Source organism: Chiloscyllium plagiosum, unplaced genomic scaffold (genome assembly GCF_037043375.1).
Source record: "Chiloscyllium plagiosum isolate Xiang-an unplaced genomic scaffold, Cpla_swu_hap1 HiC_scaffold_3, whole genome shotgun sequence".
In the NCBI taxonomy this organism is placed as follows: Eukaryota; Metazoa; Chordata; class Chondrichthyes; order Orectolobiformes; family Hemiscylliidae; genus Chiloscyllium; species Chiloscyllium plagiosum.
In genome coordinates this window covers 110,921,482-110,936,477 of record NW_028270141.1, presented here as the reverse complement: position 1 = coordinate 110,936,477, position 14,996 = coordinate 110,921,482, and the positions used below count along the sequence as shown (strand labels likewise).

The 14,996-nt window shown below is 38.8% G+C and overlaps 1 protein-coding gene across 1 annotated transcript in view; it reads right to left on the bottom strand.

Moving 5' to 3' along the window:
- cep162 (centrosomal protein 162) overlaps positions 1-14,996 on the bottom strand; it is a 134,416-nt gene that overhangs the window by 108,136 nt on the left and 11,284 nt on the right. The window contains exons 4-8 of the mRNA XM_043686982.2: positions 14,120-14,254; positions 10,979-11,116; positions 9,986-10,172; positions 4,630-4,706; positions 3,251-3,390 (exon numbers count right to left, since the gene is read on the bottom strand). Of these exons, the coding sequence (XP_043542917.2) occupies positions 3,251-3,390; positions 4,630-4,706; positions 9,986-10,172; positions 10,979-11,116; positions 14,120-14,254 (677 nt within the window). The remainder of the gene's footprint in view (positions 1-3,250; positions 3,391-4,629; positions 4,707-9,985; positions 10,173-10,978; positions 11,117-14,119; positions 14,255-14,996) is intronic.

Below are 14,996 nucleotides of genomic sequence, written 5' to 3'. Positions count from 1 at the left end.
CAGACACTGACACATACACACAATGTTTTGGGACCCTTGCTGTTTGTCATTTTTATATTATAAACGACTTGGACGCCGGCATAGGTGGATGGGTTAGTAAGTTTGCAGATGACACTGAAGTCGGTGGAGTGGTGGACAGTGTGTAAGAAAGTTGCAGGAAGATTTGGATAAACTGCAGAATTGGGCTGAAAGGTGGCAAATGGAGTTCAATGCAGATAAATGTGAGGTGATTCACTTTGGGAAGAACAACAGGAAGGCAGAATACTGGTCAATGCAAAGATTCATTATGAGAACAGACCCAAGTCCCTCAGCCTTTCCTCATAAGATGTGCAAAGGAATCTTGGTGTGCATGTACATAGATCCCTGAATGTTGCCACCCAAGTGGATGTGCAAAGGAATCTTGGTGTGCATGTACATAGATCCCTGAATGTTGCCACCCAAGTGCTGTTAAGAACGCATATGATGTGTTAGGTTTTATTGGTAGAGGGAATGAGTTCCGGAGTCGTGATGTCATGCTGCAAACGCACAAAACGCTAGTGCGGCCTCACTTAGAGTATTGTGTGCAGCTCTGGTTGTTCCATTACAGGAAGGATGTGGAAGCACTGGAAAAGGTGCAGAGGAGATTTACCAAAATGTTGCCTGGTATGGAGCATAGGTCTTATGAGGAAAGGCTGAGGGACTTGGGTCTGTTCTCATATTGGAGAGAAGAAGGCTAAGAGGGAGTTTAATAGAGACATACAATATGATCAGAGGATTAGATAGGGTGAACAGTGAGCGTCCTTTTCTCTAGGATGATGATATCTGCTTGTATGAGGGGGCATAGCTGCAAATTGAGGGGTGATAGATTTAACTCAGATGGCAGAGGCAGATTATTTACTCAGAGAGAGTGGTAAGGGCATGGAATGCCCTGCCTGCCAATGTAGTTAACTCAGCTACATTAGGGGATAAGCATATGGATGATGATGGGATAGTGTAGGGTGATGGGCTTAGATTAGTTATCAGGTCAGTGCAACATTGAGGGCCGAAGGGCCTGTTCTAAGCTGCATTGTTCTAAGTTCTATGATAGATCTGACAGATTGATTGAGGCCCATCCCCTTAACCACCATGTCTTACATCCAAAGCAAGATTTGTCCAGACCCCGACTATTGTCTATACATCTACCCAACTGTGTTAGCCTTACCCCTAGGACTTGCATCTATGAAGCCAATGGATTGAGTGAGGCCCACTCCCTAGACATTAGAAGCACAGGCATCCCAACTGGAAGTCTGACAATAGCCAATTCCATTGGCTGCAACGGGAGATTACCTTTAGTTACTGTGCTGGGACCTTCCATGGTACCTCCATGGACTTCAGTATGACGACTCCTTAAAACATTTCGACATGGCTGCCTGCTTGCAGCACATGCAATATGTTTGGTACGTAAGCTGCTAGCATATGGAGCAGTTGTGAGATCAACATGACACACTGCCGTACAAAAGGATATGGGTACTATAGAGTGAAGACTGCAGACCAGCAAGGCATGCTGCCCATTTTTGTGACTGCAATAATTGGTTCAACAAGGCAAGTCAATGGAAGGTAGTGTAGGTATGCTGCTTGGATGCAAGAACGTAATAAATGATTGAGTGCTAAGAAAACAAGCAAGCATCACTGAGAAGCAGCCTGGTCCAGTTTGTCAGCTGGATGTCTGTCCTTGTGCACGGTCTCCCTGAAGCCTTTCAACGCTGCTAACTGGTAGGCAGATACCGCAAGTCTACACTTGCAGACTAAACTGCCAGTGAATAGAAGTTCCAAGACGATTGTGGTATGTAAGCCGATGTCAATCTCTGTAGATGAAGGGTCTAAGTGCTTTGTATCTGTTGATCATGCCCTGGGCTGCAAGTTGGTCGCAGGTAACAGAACTCTTTCAGAGCAAGCAGTGAGCTGCATACACCAAGTACACATTCTGGTTTCCTTGTCAACTTTTCCTGATGGGATTCTGTGCAGAGTTGGCGACAGTGTTATTCACCCGATGTGGCCTCCTCTATATTGGGGAGACAGGCCGCCTACTTGCGGAACGTTTCAGAGAACACATCTGGGACACCCGGACCAACCAACCCAACCACCCCGTGGCTCAACACTTCAACTCCCCCTCCCACTCCACCAAGGACATGCAAGTCCTTGGACTCCTCCATCGCCAGACCATAGCAACACGACGGTTGGAGGAAGAGCGCCTCATCTTCCGCCTAGGAACCCTCCAACCACAAGGGATGTACTCCGATTTCTCCTGTTTCCTCATTTCCCCTCCCCCCACCTTGTCTCAGTCAAATCCCTCAAACTCAGCACCACCTTCCTGACCTGCAATCTTCTTCCTGACCTCTCCGCCCCCACCCCACTCCGGCCTTTCACCCTCACCTTGACTTCCTTCCACCTATCGCATTTCCAACGCCCCTCCCCCAAGTCCCTCCTCCCTACCTTTTATCTTAGCCTGCTGGACACACTTTCCTCATTCCTGAAGAAGGGCTTATGCCCGAAACGTTGATTCTCCTGTTCCTTGGATGCTGCCTGACCTGCTGCGCTTTTCCAGCAACACATTTTCAACTTTTCCTGATGCCAAGCTAGTCAAATTTGGTAAGATGAGAAGTTGAATATTAATGAGGTAAGTTGTGACATTAGCAATACATTTAATAAGTGTGTAATCCCTGTCATTTGGCATCTTGCTGCTGCCTTGTGAGAATCTTGCCGCGTCACTTGTGAAAAGCATAAAAGACAAAATACAATAATCTTGACAATCGAGTTGGGACTCAGACTTCTTGTCCAAATCTGCGACATATTTTAACATAGCCCATGTCGCTCAGACCCCTAAAAAAGGTCCTGTCAGTAACAGAAAAGGCAGCAGGCCATTTGACTTCTCACATCTGTTACATTATTCAATTAGATTTTTGAACTTTTACCAGTTTGTTGCCTCCTTCAATAAATCTAATGAATGGTACACAGCATAGAGAAGAGATTTATTAATTAAGACCTAGATTATTTTTTATCCCATCTGGCTTTGTAGGTGAGAGACTTGAAGTGATGTCAGGTGAAAAAATCTGTTTCACAAAAGTAGAATTTTGCTGTTTTAGACAAAACACTGGTCTTCGACAAACTGCACTTTTTGTTTCTCCCCCCAAAGAAGACTTTTATTTTGAAAAAGAATTTAATTGCCTATGTAAATGAAGTTATATTAGAATTTTTCATTCCAAACATCAAGCTTACAAAATAAATACAGTACCTGCTCTTTTGTCTCCTTCACAGTTTCAACAGTTTCTGGAATACATTCAGTCTTCAATATGTTGTCATCTAATCCAAAGTCTTCACTTCCAAATTTGGCATCAGAATAATCATCAAAATCATCACTGTAACATTTTGACGCTGAAATCCAAAGTTTAGAACAATATTAACTATGTGGACAATTCCAAATTACAGGTACATTATTTCACATACATCTGAAAACAAGTTTCTAAATTCAAATGACCTACAATTAAAAGGATTTGTACATACAAACGTGGAATAGCAATCAATACTATGATACTAGTTTTCCACAGACAAAGCACAGTCAGTTGAATATTGTAACTTGAAATATGGCCAACACCAACAATATAAATACTTATTGGCCACAAAATATCACAATCTTACAGATTTTATTATCGAAATAATTTATGAAAGCGATTTATAAACTAGTCACAAAAGTTCTTGCAAAATTAATTGCGACAATGCATTCAGTTGTTATACTTATAAATATGATGTTTTGCACCACATTGAAGAATACAGTTATTGTTTAAGACAACAGGGATTTCTACTATTTGTAAAAATTAATTTCATAAAATCGTCTAAGTACAAATGCAAATTATCAGCCCTTACCACCTTGCTCAAAGAATTACCCATTTGTTCCATTTTTCTGCTCTTTACACATATTCATTTTAGGGTGTAGGTTTGCTCGCTGAGCTGCAGGTTTGATATCCAGACGTTTCATTACCTGGCTAGGTAACATCATCAGTGGCGACCTCCAAGTGAAGCGAAGCTGTTGTCTCCTGCTTTCTATTTATATCTTTCTCCTGGAAAGATATCTTTCACCACAAACCCCATCCAGGAGAAAGATATAAATAGAAAGCAGGAGACAACAGCTTTGCTTTACTTGGAGGTCGCCACTGATGATGTTACCTAGCCAGGTAATGAAACGTCTGGATATCAAATTTACAGCTCAGCGAGCAAACTTACACCCTAAACCTCAACCTGAGCTACAAACCTTCACAAACCTTGCGATATTCATTTTAATTTATCCCCTTCCCTTTTAAAGACCATCATGGATTTCATTAATCAACAACACATTATATTTTAACAACTTCTTCACTGGAAAAAAAATTCTAACGTTCCCTTTTGTTTTTATGTGCTGATCTTAAATTTATGCTTTTCAACTTGCCTAAAATTTTAAAACCTTGTATTATTCTATTGTAATGCAGTCATGTTACTTTTGAACAACAGTAACATATCTCTTCTCTTTTATAAGAGAATAAAATAAAAACACTGCTAGCTATAACTGCTTTTTTTTTGTAGTCATGTCAAAAGAGATTCAGGCACAAGTGATGCATATTCCACTTTTAACAGCAATACCTGTGATGCTTTTAGGTCTGGACTCATCCTCCTCCTTTGTTCCCTCAATCTCCAGTACTTGTAGTCGGTTTTCATTTCTAATAAAAATCAAGAGATAAAACTGGATTCTTAAAACTGAAAGGAATTTGGTATTTAGCAAAGTCAAACAGACATATTACAATTTTGAATGGGGTGCTCACTATCTGCAGTGTATTTCACAAACTTGGAAGCTGAAATTTGAGATAACAGTTAGAACATTGTGACCAGTACAATGCTTCCATTATTGACATGTGCTGTTACAAGATAAAGTGATCACTGAATTTCTGTTTAAATTATGTTTACAAAATTCTGCACTTCGTATATTATGTATATAATTGGTCCTGCATGGAAAAAAAAAGCCTGGACAGATAACGCTCTGCAACAAGGGAGAGCATTCTCAAAGAGTAACATCTACAAAGTCTGATGCTGTCGCATTTCCAAAGTATATCAACTGTAACAGTATTCTAATTTACTCTCCTTTTCAAAGAATAAAGGAAATTGAGTGAGGAAGGATACAAAGATGAAGAGGAGGAGATATGTAGGCTTACAATGCAAAATGGATTTGGCAGCATTGTGGGGCAGCTTATAAGGTCATCATACCTAGAGTGGTATAGGAAGGGACTGTGTGTACAAATATAGAAAAACAGCAGCAAATAGGGACATGGGGGATAAAATTTGGAAAGAAAAGCCACATTTAATGGCTCTTTATTTAAATAATCATAGTATTTGGAACAAGTAATTGAATTAATGACACAAAAATAAGTTAATGAGTATGATCTTATAGCCATTAAGGAGAGTGTTACAAGAGATCAAAGTTGGGGACTACATTTTCAGGACTTTTGAAAGGATAGACAGGAAGGAAAGAGCAGCAAGTTAGCTTTGTAGGTACAAGATGGAATAAATACAATATCAAGAAATGATCTTTGACCAGAATTTGCAAAATCCACATGGAGGGTGCTAACACAAAATGAAAGCAAGAAAACGCTGGTGGAAGTAAACTATATAGGTACCTTAACAGTAGATAAACGATAGGACAGAGACTATATCAGGAGGTAATGAGCGCATGTAAATAGGCAGTACGCTAATCATGGGTGGCTTTAATCTTCATATAGATTGGTAAAATCAGATTAGCAGAGGTAGCCATGAGGAAAAATTTATATAACGTATTTGGGGCAGCTTCCTAGAACTATATGTCATGAATCAAACAAGGGATCAGGCTACTTTGGATTTGGTAATGTGTAATGAGACAGATTTAATACATGACTTCAGTGTAAGAAATCTCCAAGGGAACAGTGATCATAATATAGCAGAATTTAGCATTAAGTTTGAAAGGGAGAAATATGGTTGGAAACAACTGTGCAAAACTGAAACAAAGGGTTATCAAAAAGGATGAAGGCAGAGTTGGTTGCAGCGGACTAGGAAAGGAGTTTAGCAGAAAAGACAGTTGATGAAAATGGCAGACATTTAAGAAAATACTTCATGACTCACAGGAAAGAAATATTCCGGTCATGAAGAAGGGAAGGGAATAAATCAACCATCGTTAACTTAACAAATTAAAGATAGGACCAAACTGAAAAAAACAAAGCCTGAAAAAAGATCAACAGTAAGTCAAAGAATTTGAAAAGTTGTAAATGCCAACAAAAATGATAATCAAAAAAAAGGTGGAGAAAATAAATGGAGGTAAACTAGCAAATACCATTAAAACATCAAGTAAGAGTTTCTTTGACTATCTAAGGAGTAAAACAGAGGCCAAAGGGAACACAGATCCCTTAGATAATGAGACTGGGGAAATAATAATGGGGAAATCAAGAAATGGCAGAGAAGGTGAAGAAATGCTTTGCATCAGTCTACCTGGTAGAAAATACAAATAGCATTCCAAAATACAGAATAACCAGAGGCAAGTCAGGGATGGGAGAGAAAATAGAAACAATATCAAATCATAGAGTAACGATCCAAGGGAAAATAATGGGGCTAAAGTTTTGTAAATCCCCTAGATCTCATTGGCTGATTCCCTTTTAATATCCTAGGACTCAGCCTCAGAGAAGGCGAATGCACTTGTAATAATCTTCCAAGAATTAGTAGATTCTGGAACAGTTCCACAGGATTGAAAAACTGCCAATGTAACATCCTTATTCAAAAAAAAGGCGAGATAAAAACAAGTAAATATTGGCTAGTTAGCTTAACATCTGTAATTGAGAAAATTTACAGTCTATTAAAGAGGATCTAATAACACAGCATTTAGAAATACATAATAAAATCATGCAGACACCAAGGAGTCTGAGGTCAGTGGTAGGTAAGTTGTGGAGTGGATTCTGAGATACAGGATTTACATGCATTTGGAGAGGATGATTAGGGATAGTCAGCATGGCTTTGTGTGTAGAAAATTGTGGTGACAAGCTTGATTGATTTTTTTTGTGGGACATAATCAAAGAATAAATGATGGCAGAATGGTATACATTGTCTATATTGCCTTTGGCATGGCCTTTACAAGGTTCCACATGGTAAACTGGTCAGTAGTTATAGCATGAATTCAGGGAGAACTAGCCAATTGGATACAACAGACAAAAGGTGGTGGCAAAAGATTGTTTTTCAAACTAAAGGCCTATGACCAGCAGTACTTGGTCCATTGTTGTATTACATTTATATAAAAACGACTTGGATATGGGAATATGGGAAGCATGGTTAGTTTGCAGATGACATCAAAATTGGTGGTACAGTGGACAGTGAAGGAAGTAATCTAAGAGTATAATGGGTTATTGATCAATTGTGCCAATGGGCTAAGGAATGGCAGTCAGAGTTTAATTTAGATAAATGCAAGGTGTTGCAGTTTGGTAATAAAAACAGAGCACAGCTTAATGGCAGGGGCCTGGGGCGTGTTGTCAATCAAAGACATAGTTCCTTGAAAGTGGCACCACCAGTAGACAGGGTGGTGAAGAAGGCATTTGGCACACTTGCTTTCATTGGTCAGGGCACTGAGTATATGAGGTGGGACATCATGTTGCAGCAGTACAGGATATTGGTGAGGCCATTTTTAGAATATTGCATACACTTCTGATAGTCCTACTGTAGGAAAGATGTATTAAATTGGAAAGAGTGCAGAAACGTTTACAAGGATGTTACCAGGACTGAAGGGTATAAGTTAGAAGGAGAGGCTGGATAGGCTGAGACTTTTCCCCCCTAGAATGTAGGAGGTTGAAGTGTGATCGTATAGAGGTTTATAAAATCATTACAGGCATAGATAAGGTAAATTGCAACAATCTTTTTCAAAAGTAGAGGGCATAGGTTTTAAATGAGAGGTAAAAATTTAAAAGAGACTTGAGGGCCAACCTTTACACAGAGGGTGGTGCTTATATGGAAGAAACTGCCAGAGGAGTGGTAGGGGGATTGGTAAAGACATTGGGATAGATATATGAATAGGGAAGTTTTAGACAGATATGCAGCAAGTGAGACTAGTTTAGTTTGGGAAACCTGTTCGGCATGGAGAGTTGGACAGAAGCGTTTGTTGGAGAAAGTGAGGACTGCAGATGCTGGAGATCAGAGCTGAAAATGTGTTACTGGAAAAGCGCAGCATCCAAGGAGCAGGAGAATCGACGTTTCAGGCATGAGCCCTTCTTCAGGGCTCATGAAGAAGGGCTCATCCCCGAAAGTCGATTCTTCTGCTCCTTGGATGCTGCCTGACCTGCTGCACTTTTCCAGCAACACATTTTTCAGAAGGGTTTGTTTCCATGTTGTATGACTCTAGAATCAGCACAGCTTCATGATGGAGAAACCACGTTTAGTAATTTTATTAGAATTCTTTCAAGAGGCAACAAGCAAAAAGTGTAACATTTCAGGATTTTAAAAAAGGTAGAAGATTACTTGAGATAAGGGGAGTATTTTCAGGACGATAACCTGTAACTAATAGTGTTCCACAGGGATCCATTGCTGGATCCATATATTATTTACAACATATATTAACGACTTAGATGAGGGAAATTATTGTACTCCTGTCAAGTTTACAGATGACAAATTTGGGGGAGGCAAGTGGTAAGGATGATAAAGAGTATTCAGTACGATATAGGCCAGTTAATTGAGTGGGCATAAAACTTGGCAGATTAAATTTAATGTGGGAAAATGTGAGCTTATGCATTTGGGCAGGAAGAATAAAGTAGGATATTATTTAAATGGAGGAAAAACTGCAACACAGAGCAATTCTGGGTTAGAGATTCATTGAATCCCTACAGTGTGGAAATAGGCCATTTGGCCCAACAAGTCCACAGCGACTCTCTGAAGAGTATCACACCCAAACCATTCCCCTACTCTATATTTCCCCTGACTAATGCACCTAACTAAAAATTCCTGAATGCTATGAGCAATTTAGCTTGGCCAATTCACCTAGCCTGCGCATGTTTGGACTGTGGGAGGAAACCAGAGCACCCAGAGGACACTCACACAGATATGGGGAGAATGTGCAAACTCTACACAGACAGTTGTCAGAGGCTGGAATCGAACCCCGGTCCCGGCACTGTGGTGTAGCAGTACCAATCACTGAGCCACCGAGCTTCCCCCATTCCGGGTCCTTGTGCATAAAATCACAAAAAGCTAGCATCCAAGTTCAGCATATAATAGCAAATGGAAATGAAATGTTGACCTTTATGTCAAAAGGAATGGGTATAAAAATAGGACAGTCTTGATAAAAATATACACACTACTAGATAGACCAGATCTAAAACGCTTTGAATAGTTCTGGTCGCCTTATTCAAAGAAAACCATAATTCCAAAATAGATATACCGGCATTTGAGGAAGACAAGTGAAGGTTCACTAGATAAACCACAGGTGTGCAGGGATTTCCTTACATGGAGCGGTCATTAGGTCTGGGTCTCCACTCATTGGAGTTTAGAAGAAAGAGACCTTATGGAAATATGTGATACATTTGGGGCTTGACTAGTAGGTGCAGCGAAGTTGTTTCCCCTTGAGGGACAGTTTAGGACCAAAGGGCATAGGCTCAGAGAAAGGAGTAATTTAAGACAAAGATGTACAAGTATTAATTCATTCCGAAAGATGGTGACATGATGGAATTCTTCACTGCAGAGGGCTGTTCAGTATATTCAATGCTGAAACAGACAAGTTTTTTTTAATCCATCAGGGAATCAAGTACCGTAAGGAAAAGGCAGGTAAGTGGAATTGATGATCATTAGATCAGCCATGATCTCACTGAATGGCGGAGCAGACTCATGGGCTTAATGGCCTAATTCTGTTCTTACATCTTATGGCCTTATAAATAACACTTGTGGGATAACACTCCAAGTCTCATATTGTTGAAGAATATTTGCAGTTCCCCTTAGAGAATTTTCTTACTGATTCAGAGTAGCCAGAGGTATTGAATCTGTGGATTCAAGTTCTTTGTTTAGTTTCGAATAGTCAATTGTAGAGGAAGCTCCTTTCTCGAGATTAGCAAAGAACTTCTCTTTCTCTTCCTCTTCTTCAAGTGTATCCAGTCCTACTCCAGGAGTACTTTGCCGAGGTCCTGATGCCATTGCAGAGTCTAAAAATGAATAAAACAACATCAGTTATCTTTGAAGAGTACTTTGTAATGAGTTCTACCAAGCATTTATTTCCCTTGTTTAAATCACAAACAATATATTGCAAGCCAATTATACATCACAATGAATTCAGCAAAAGTATTACATTTAAATTAATTGCCACTTTTGCATTTTGAGGAAAAATGATTTCACAGCATCACAAAAATGACAGCATAATATTCGAGAGGAGCATATTTAGCACATATTTGTACAAATAGAACTATTTTTCAGTACATGGCAGCATGGCGGCTCAGTAGTTAGTGCTGCAGCCTCACAACACCAGGGACCCAGGTTTGATTCCCACCTCGGTGACTACCTGTTTTCACACTGTAGGGAATCTTTAAAAAAAATGTATATCAGACCAATTAATTTATTAGAACACTGCTCAATTTACATTTTTATTTTAAACATTGTTTCCTTTGGAATATAGCAAATTCAATGTTCTCTACACATGAATAGCAACTGTTTCCACTTAAAAATGTCAAAGCTAAGCATTTTAAACAATAATCTACAATTTATTAAATTGAAAGTACCCTCCTCTCATCATCGAAGACAATAAATCACTTTTCTTTCCATGCTTTTGTCTTGAATCTAATATTAGGTGCACTAAGATTCAATTAATTTCAATGTTATACCAAATCAAAGATATTGTAATAAAAGGTTGAAGCATGGAGGGATGTTCTTGGATGGCAGAATGAATATACACATAGTCTTCCATATTACTCCCATTTCAGTTTTTTCTAAAACAAGTTCACAAACTATTTCATACCGTTTGGTTCCAAACTGTCTTGACTGATAGATACAGACGTCCTCTCTCTTTCCTTCTGGTTTTGCTCTTCTTCAATCTCTGCAATAGACTGGGAGAATCTCTGTGATTTGAGAAAGCTCCTATTGACTCCCAGCACATCTGGCGTTTACCAAGAAAAGGTGGAAAGAAAGTGGGTTTAGTGCAAAGTAGGCATATTTTTTCACTATGTGAATGCTGATATTACTCAAATCAAAACAATAACATTTCTAGAAACCAGAAACTGAAAAAACAAAATAGTTTGGGTGTCCATGCACACAAATCACTGAAAACAATTCCAAAAGGCTGACAGACCAAACATGTTGTTTACCTTTAACTCAATACAAATCTGAGGAACTAGTTCTTTTGCTATCCCGAGCCTTTGGAAGACTATCTATAAAGCATTCAGTTTTTAACACCTCAAAAAAGTAATTTTGCCCTCAATGCAGGTGACATGCAGATTTACCAAAATGATAATTATAAAAAACAATTGTGAGAACCGATTGCATAAATCTGGATTAATTCCCTTTTGCAGGTTGAGGAATGAGCGAAGTGGAAATCTGTTCTATTTTTACTACCGCTCTCTTGACAATAAATAAAAACTATTAGAGTCAAACAGCATCAAAACTATTTAATATCAAATCAAAATACTGCGGATTTTGGAAATCCAAAATGAAACAGAAAATGCCGGAGATTCTTGGCATGTCATACATCATGTATGGAGAGTAAAATAGACTTAACAATGCAGGTCAATGAACTTTAGTCAGACACTTCTATTTTAAAAATTTTATTGACATCTATTTTTCACATTTGACATTTGTAACTGACCTAGCACCTCCATACTTTCGAAAAATAAATTCTACATTTGTACACCTCTTTATTAAATTTCTAAACATCATAACTATTTTTTAAATAATGCCCCCTTGATTTGAATTATTTTGATCAAAGAAAATTGTTTTCTTATGTCTGTCTGAATAAATCCTTTAATTATATTTTTAAAACTCAATTAATAACAACATAAAGAAAGAAAATGAAAGATAAAATAAAAAGAATTGTTTTACGAAGGACAAGATGTCCTACTTTAAAGAATTTAAAGTGGGGCAGCACAGTGGCACAGTGGTTAGCACTGCCGCCTCACAGCACCAGAGACCCGGGTTCAATTCCCGCCTCAGGCGACTCTCTGTGTGGAGTTTGCACATTCTCCCCGTGTCTGCTTGGGTTTCCTCCGGGTGCTCCGGTTTCCTTCCACAGTCCAAAAATGTGCAGGTTAGGTGAATTGGCCATGCTAAATTGCCCATAGTGCCCGTAGTAAATGTAGGGGAATGGGTCTGGGTGGATGCGCTTCGGCGGGTCAGTATGGATTTGTTGGGCCGAAGGGCCTGTTTGCACACTGTAAGTAATCTAATCTAATCTAATTCACATAAGGACAGATTTAAGTGCACAAAACTGAAATATTTCAAAAATAGGTAGCAAATAAGTGGTGGAGATGACAGAAAGAAGCTAGGTAGAGACATAAACAGGTAAAGCAACTGGGCAAAAACTTGCTGGATGGAATATAATGTGGAAAAATGTGACACTATGCACTTTGTAAGGAGGGATATCTTATTACATAGAGGAAAACTACAGAAAGCTACAACAGAGGGGGATTTGGAAGTCCTCATGCATAAATCTCAAAACCTAGCATACAAGTTGAGAGAGTAATAGGAAAGCAAATTGAATGGGTTGGCCTTTATTTCAAATGGAACAGAGTATAAATATAGGACATCTTGCTAAAACTAAACAAGACACTAGTCAGACCAAACATACTGTGAATACTTTTTGGGCCACTGATAGATATACTGGCACTGAATGCAGTCCAGAGAAGGGTAGGGAGAGACAGACATATGAGGTGGAGTAGTTTTAGAAGAATGGGAGATGACTTTTTAAACATACAAGATTCTCAGGGGATTTGACATGTGAGATAGAGGCATTGTCATAGAGTCATAAAGGTTGTTCCCCTTTCTTTTATTCATTTATGGGATATGGGCATCAGTGATCACCCATCCCTATTGCCCAGAGGGCAGTTCAGAGTCAACCACAATGCTACAGTCACATGTAGACCAGACCAGGTAAGGTCTGGCAGATTTCATTCCCTAAAAAGGACATTTGTGAACCAGATTTTTCTGATGAATAACAACTGTTTCATAGTAATCATTAGATTTGTAACTCTAGATTTTAATTTAATTCAAATTCCATTATCTGCTATGGTGGAATTCAAACTCAGGTCTCCTGAAATATTATCTTGGTCTCCTCATCCTGGGTCTTTGATTAATGGTATAGACATAACCCTACTGGACTATCACATCCCTTATGGAACAGTCTAGGATCAGAGGGCAGAATCTCAGAATGAGTGGTTACCCATTTAAAACAGAGATGAGGAGAAATTTCTTTTCTCAGAGGGTAGTGAATCTGTGGAATTCTTTACTGCAAGGGCTCCTGAGGCTGGGGCATTAAGTATATTCAAGGCTAAGATAGACAAATTTTTAATCAGTAAGAGAATCAAGGGTTATGGGGAAAGAGTGGGAATGTGGAGTTTAGGATTATCAGATCAGCAATGATCTCACTGAATTGACGAGCAGGCTGAATACGCTGTATAGCCGGTTTCCACTCCTATAACTTATGGCCTTATGTAGCAGGATTCATGTTTACACTACAGATTTTCCACTATTTGAAAACAGATCTTAAGACTACAGATAGTTATATACAGCAAGAGGATAATTTTCATTGTTTAATAAAGTATGCATGACTACCCAAGCTACTCTCTCACAACCTACAGGGAGCATGGAATGATAGCAATGTGAGGGCCGACAGTATTTACTTGGCTCCCTAGGCATTAGAAAATATTAAAGCTGTTTAAATAAATTTTATTATCCCTTAGTAATCTATTGGCTTCAAAAAGTTTTGGGGCATCCCGAAGGTATGAAATGATGTTCCATAAATGCAACATCTATTATTCTCGCTTTGATAATAAACTGTAGTTTGTATGCATTGTTAAAAGCCTAATGGAGAAGTATAATTTAGTTAGCATGACGAAAACATGGTGCTTATCTACTTTACAATATACTTATATGAGGAAAAAATGAATACCCTCCTGGGAGACTGGACTTTGACACAGTGCATTTCCAACACACACATCACCAATTTCTTTCACCATTGCTTTAACGCCAGCATCAATGACTGCTGGCTGTCTTTTCAGTTTAGAAAATCTCCTCAGTGGGGGTTCTTGGATGAAGATGATAAGAGACGTGCAAAAACATAAGAAAAGCAGAGAAGATTAAATTAAAGCCAAACAACAGGAAAATAGAAGGAAAATTTACAATTTCAGTTTAAACACATTGTAAGAAATGATACTTTCCGGAATAATTTTGGCAGGGATATTATAAGGCACTACCTAGCAGACAGCTCCTTCTCTTTTCTTTGGGAAAATACACAATAAGTCCATAGGTGAGGTAAAACAAAGATAATAGCCAAAAAGATAGATGCTCTCCAGGTGCTGATATAGTTAAGGGAATACAGTGTCTTTTGGGAATTAACAAATGCAACCAGTACAAAATAAATTAAAATATGAGCTCAACCAAAGTGACAGACCAGAAGGAGGGTATACCTTGGCCATCTGTATTTTGGTCTTTAGCCAGATTGATTTGAACAACAGAATAACGACAGTAAACTACCAACCCCTCTAGAAACAAGCTAAATCAATGGATTATCAGAGAGACGAAGACATTCCTCAGCAGGCAGCTGTGTCCTTCTGCTGGAGGAGACAGCAGGATTAACTTCCTCACATCTTGCTATTTTGAGAACTGAACAGCTATGAGACTGCCGCTCCCAGCTACAAATATTGGCTTCATTAATCCACTCATTCTTCAGGACCAATAAAACATTCCCAACTGTAATGGATTGGATACTTTTCCTATCAGTCAATGCATTATATTTAAACTTTTGTTTCTTAATAAACTATTTAACA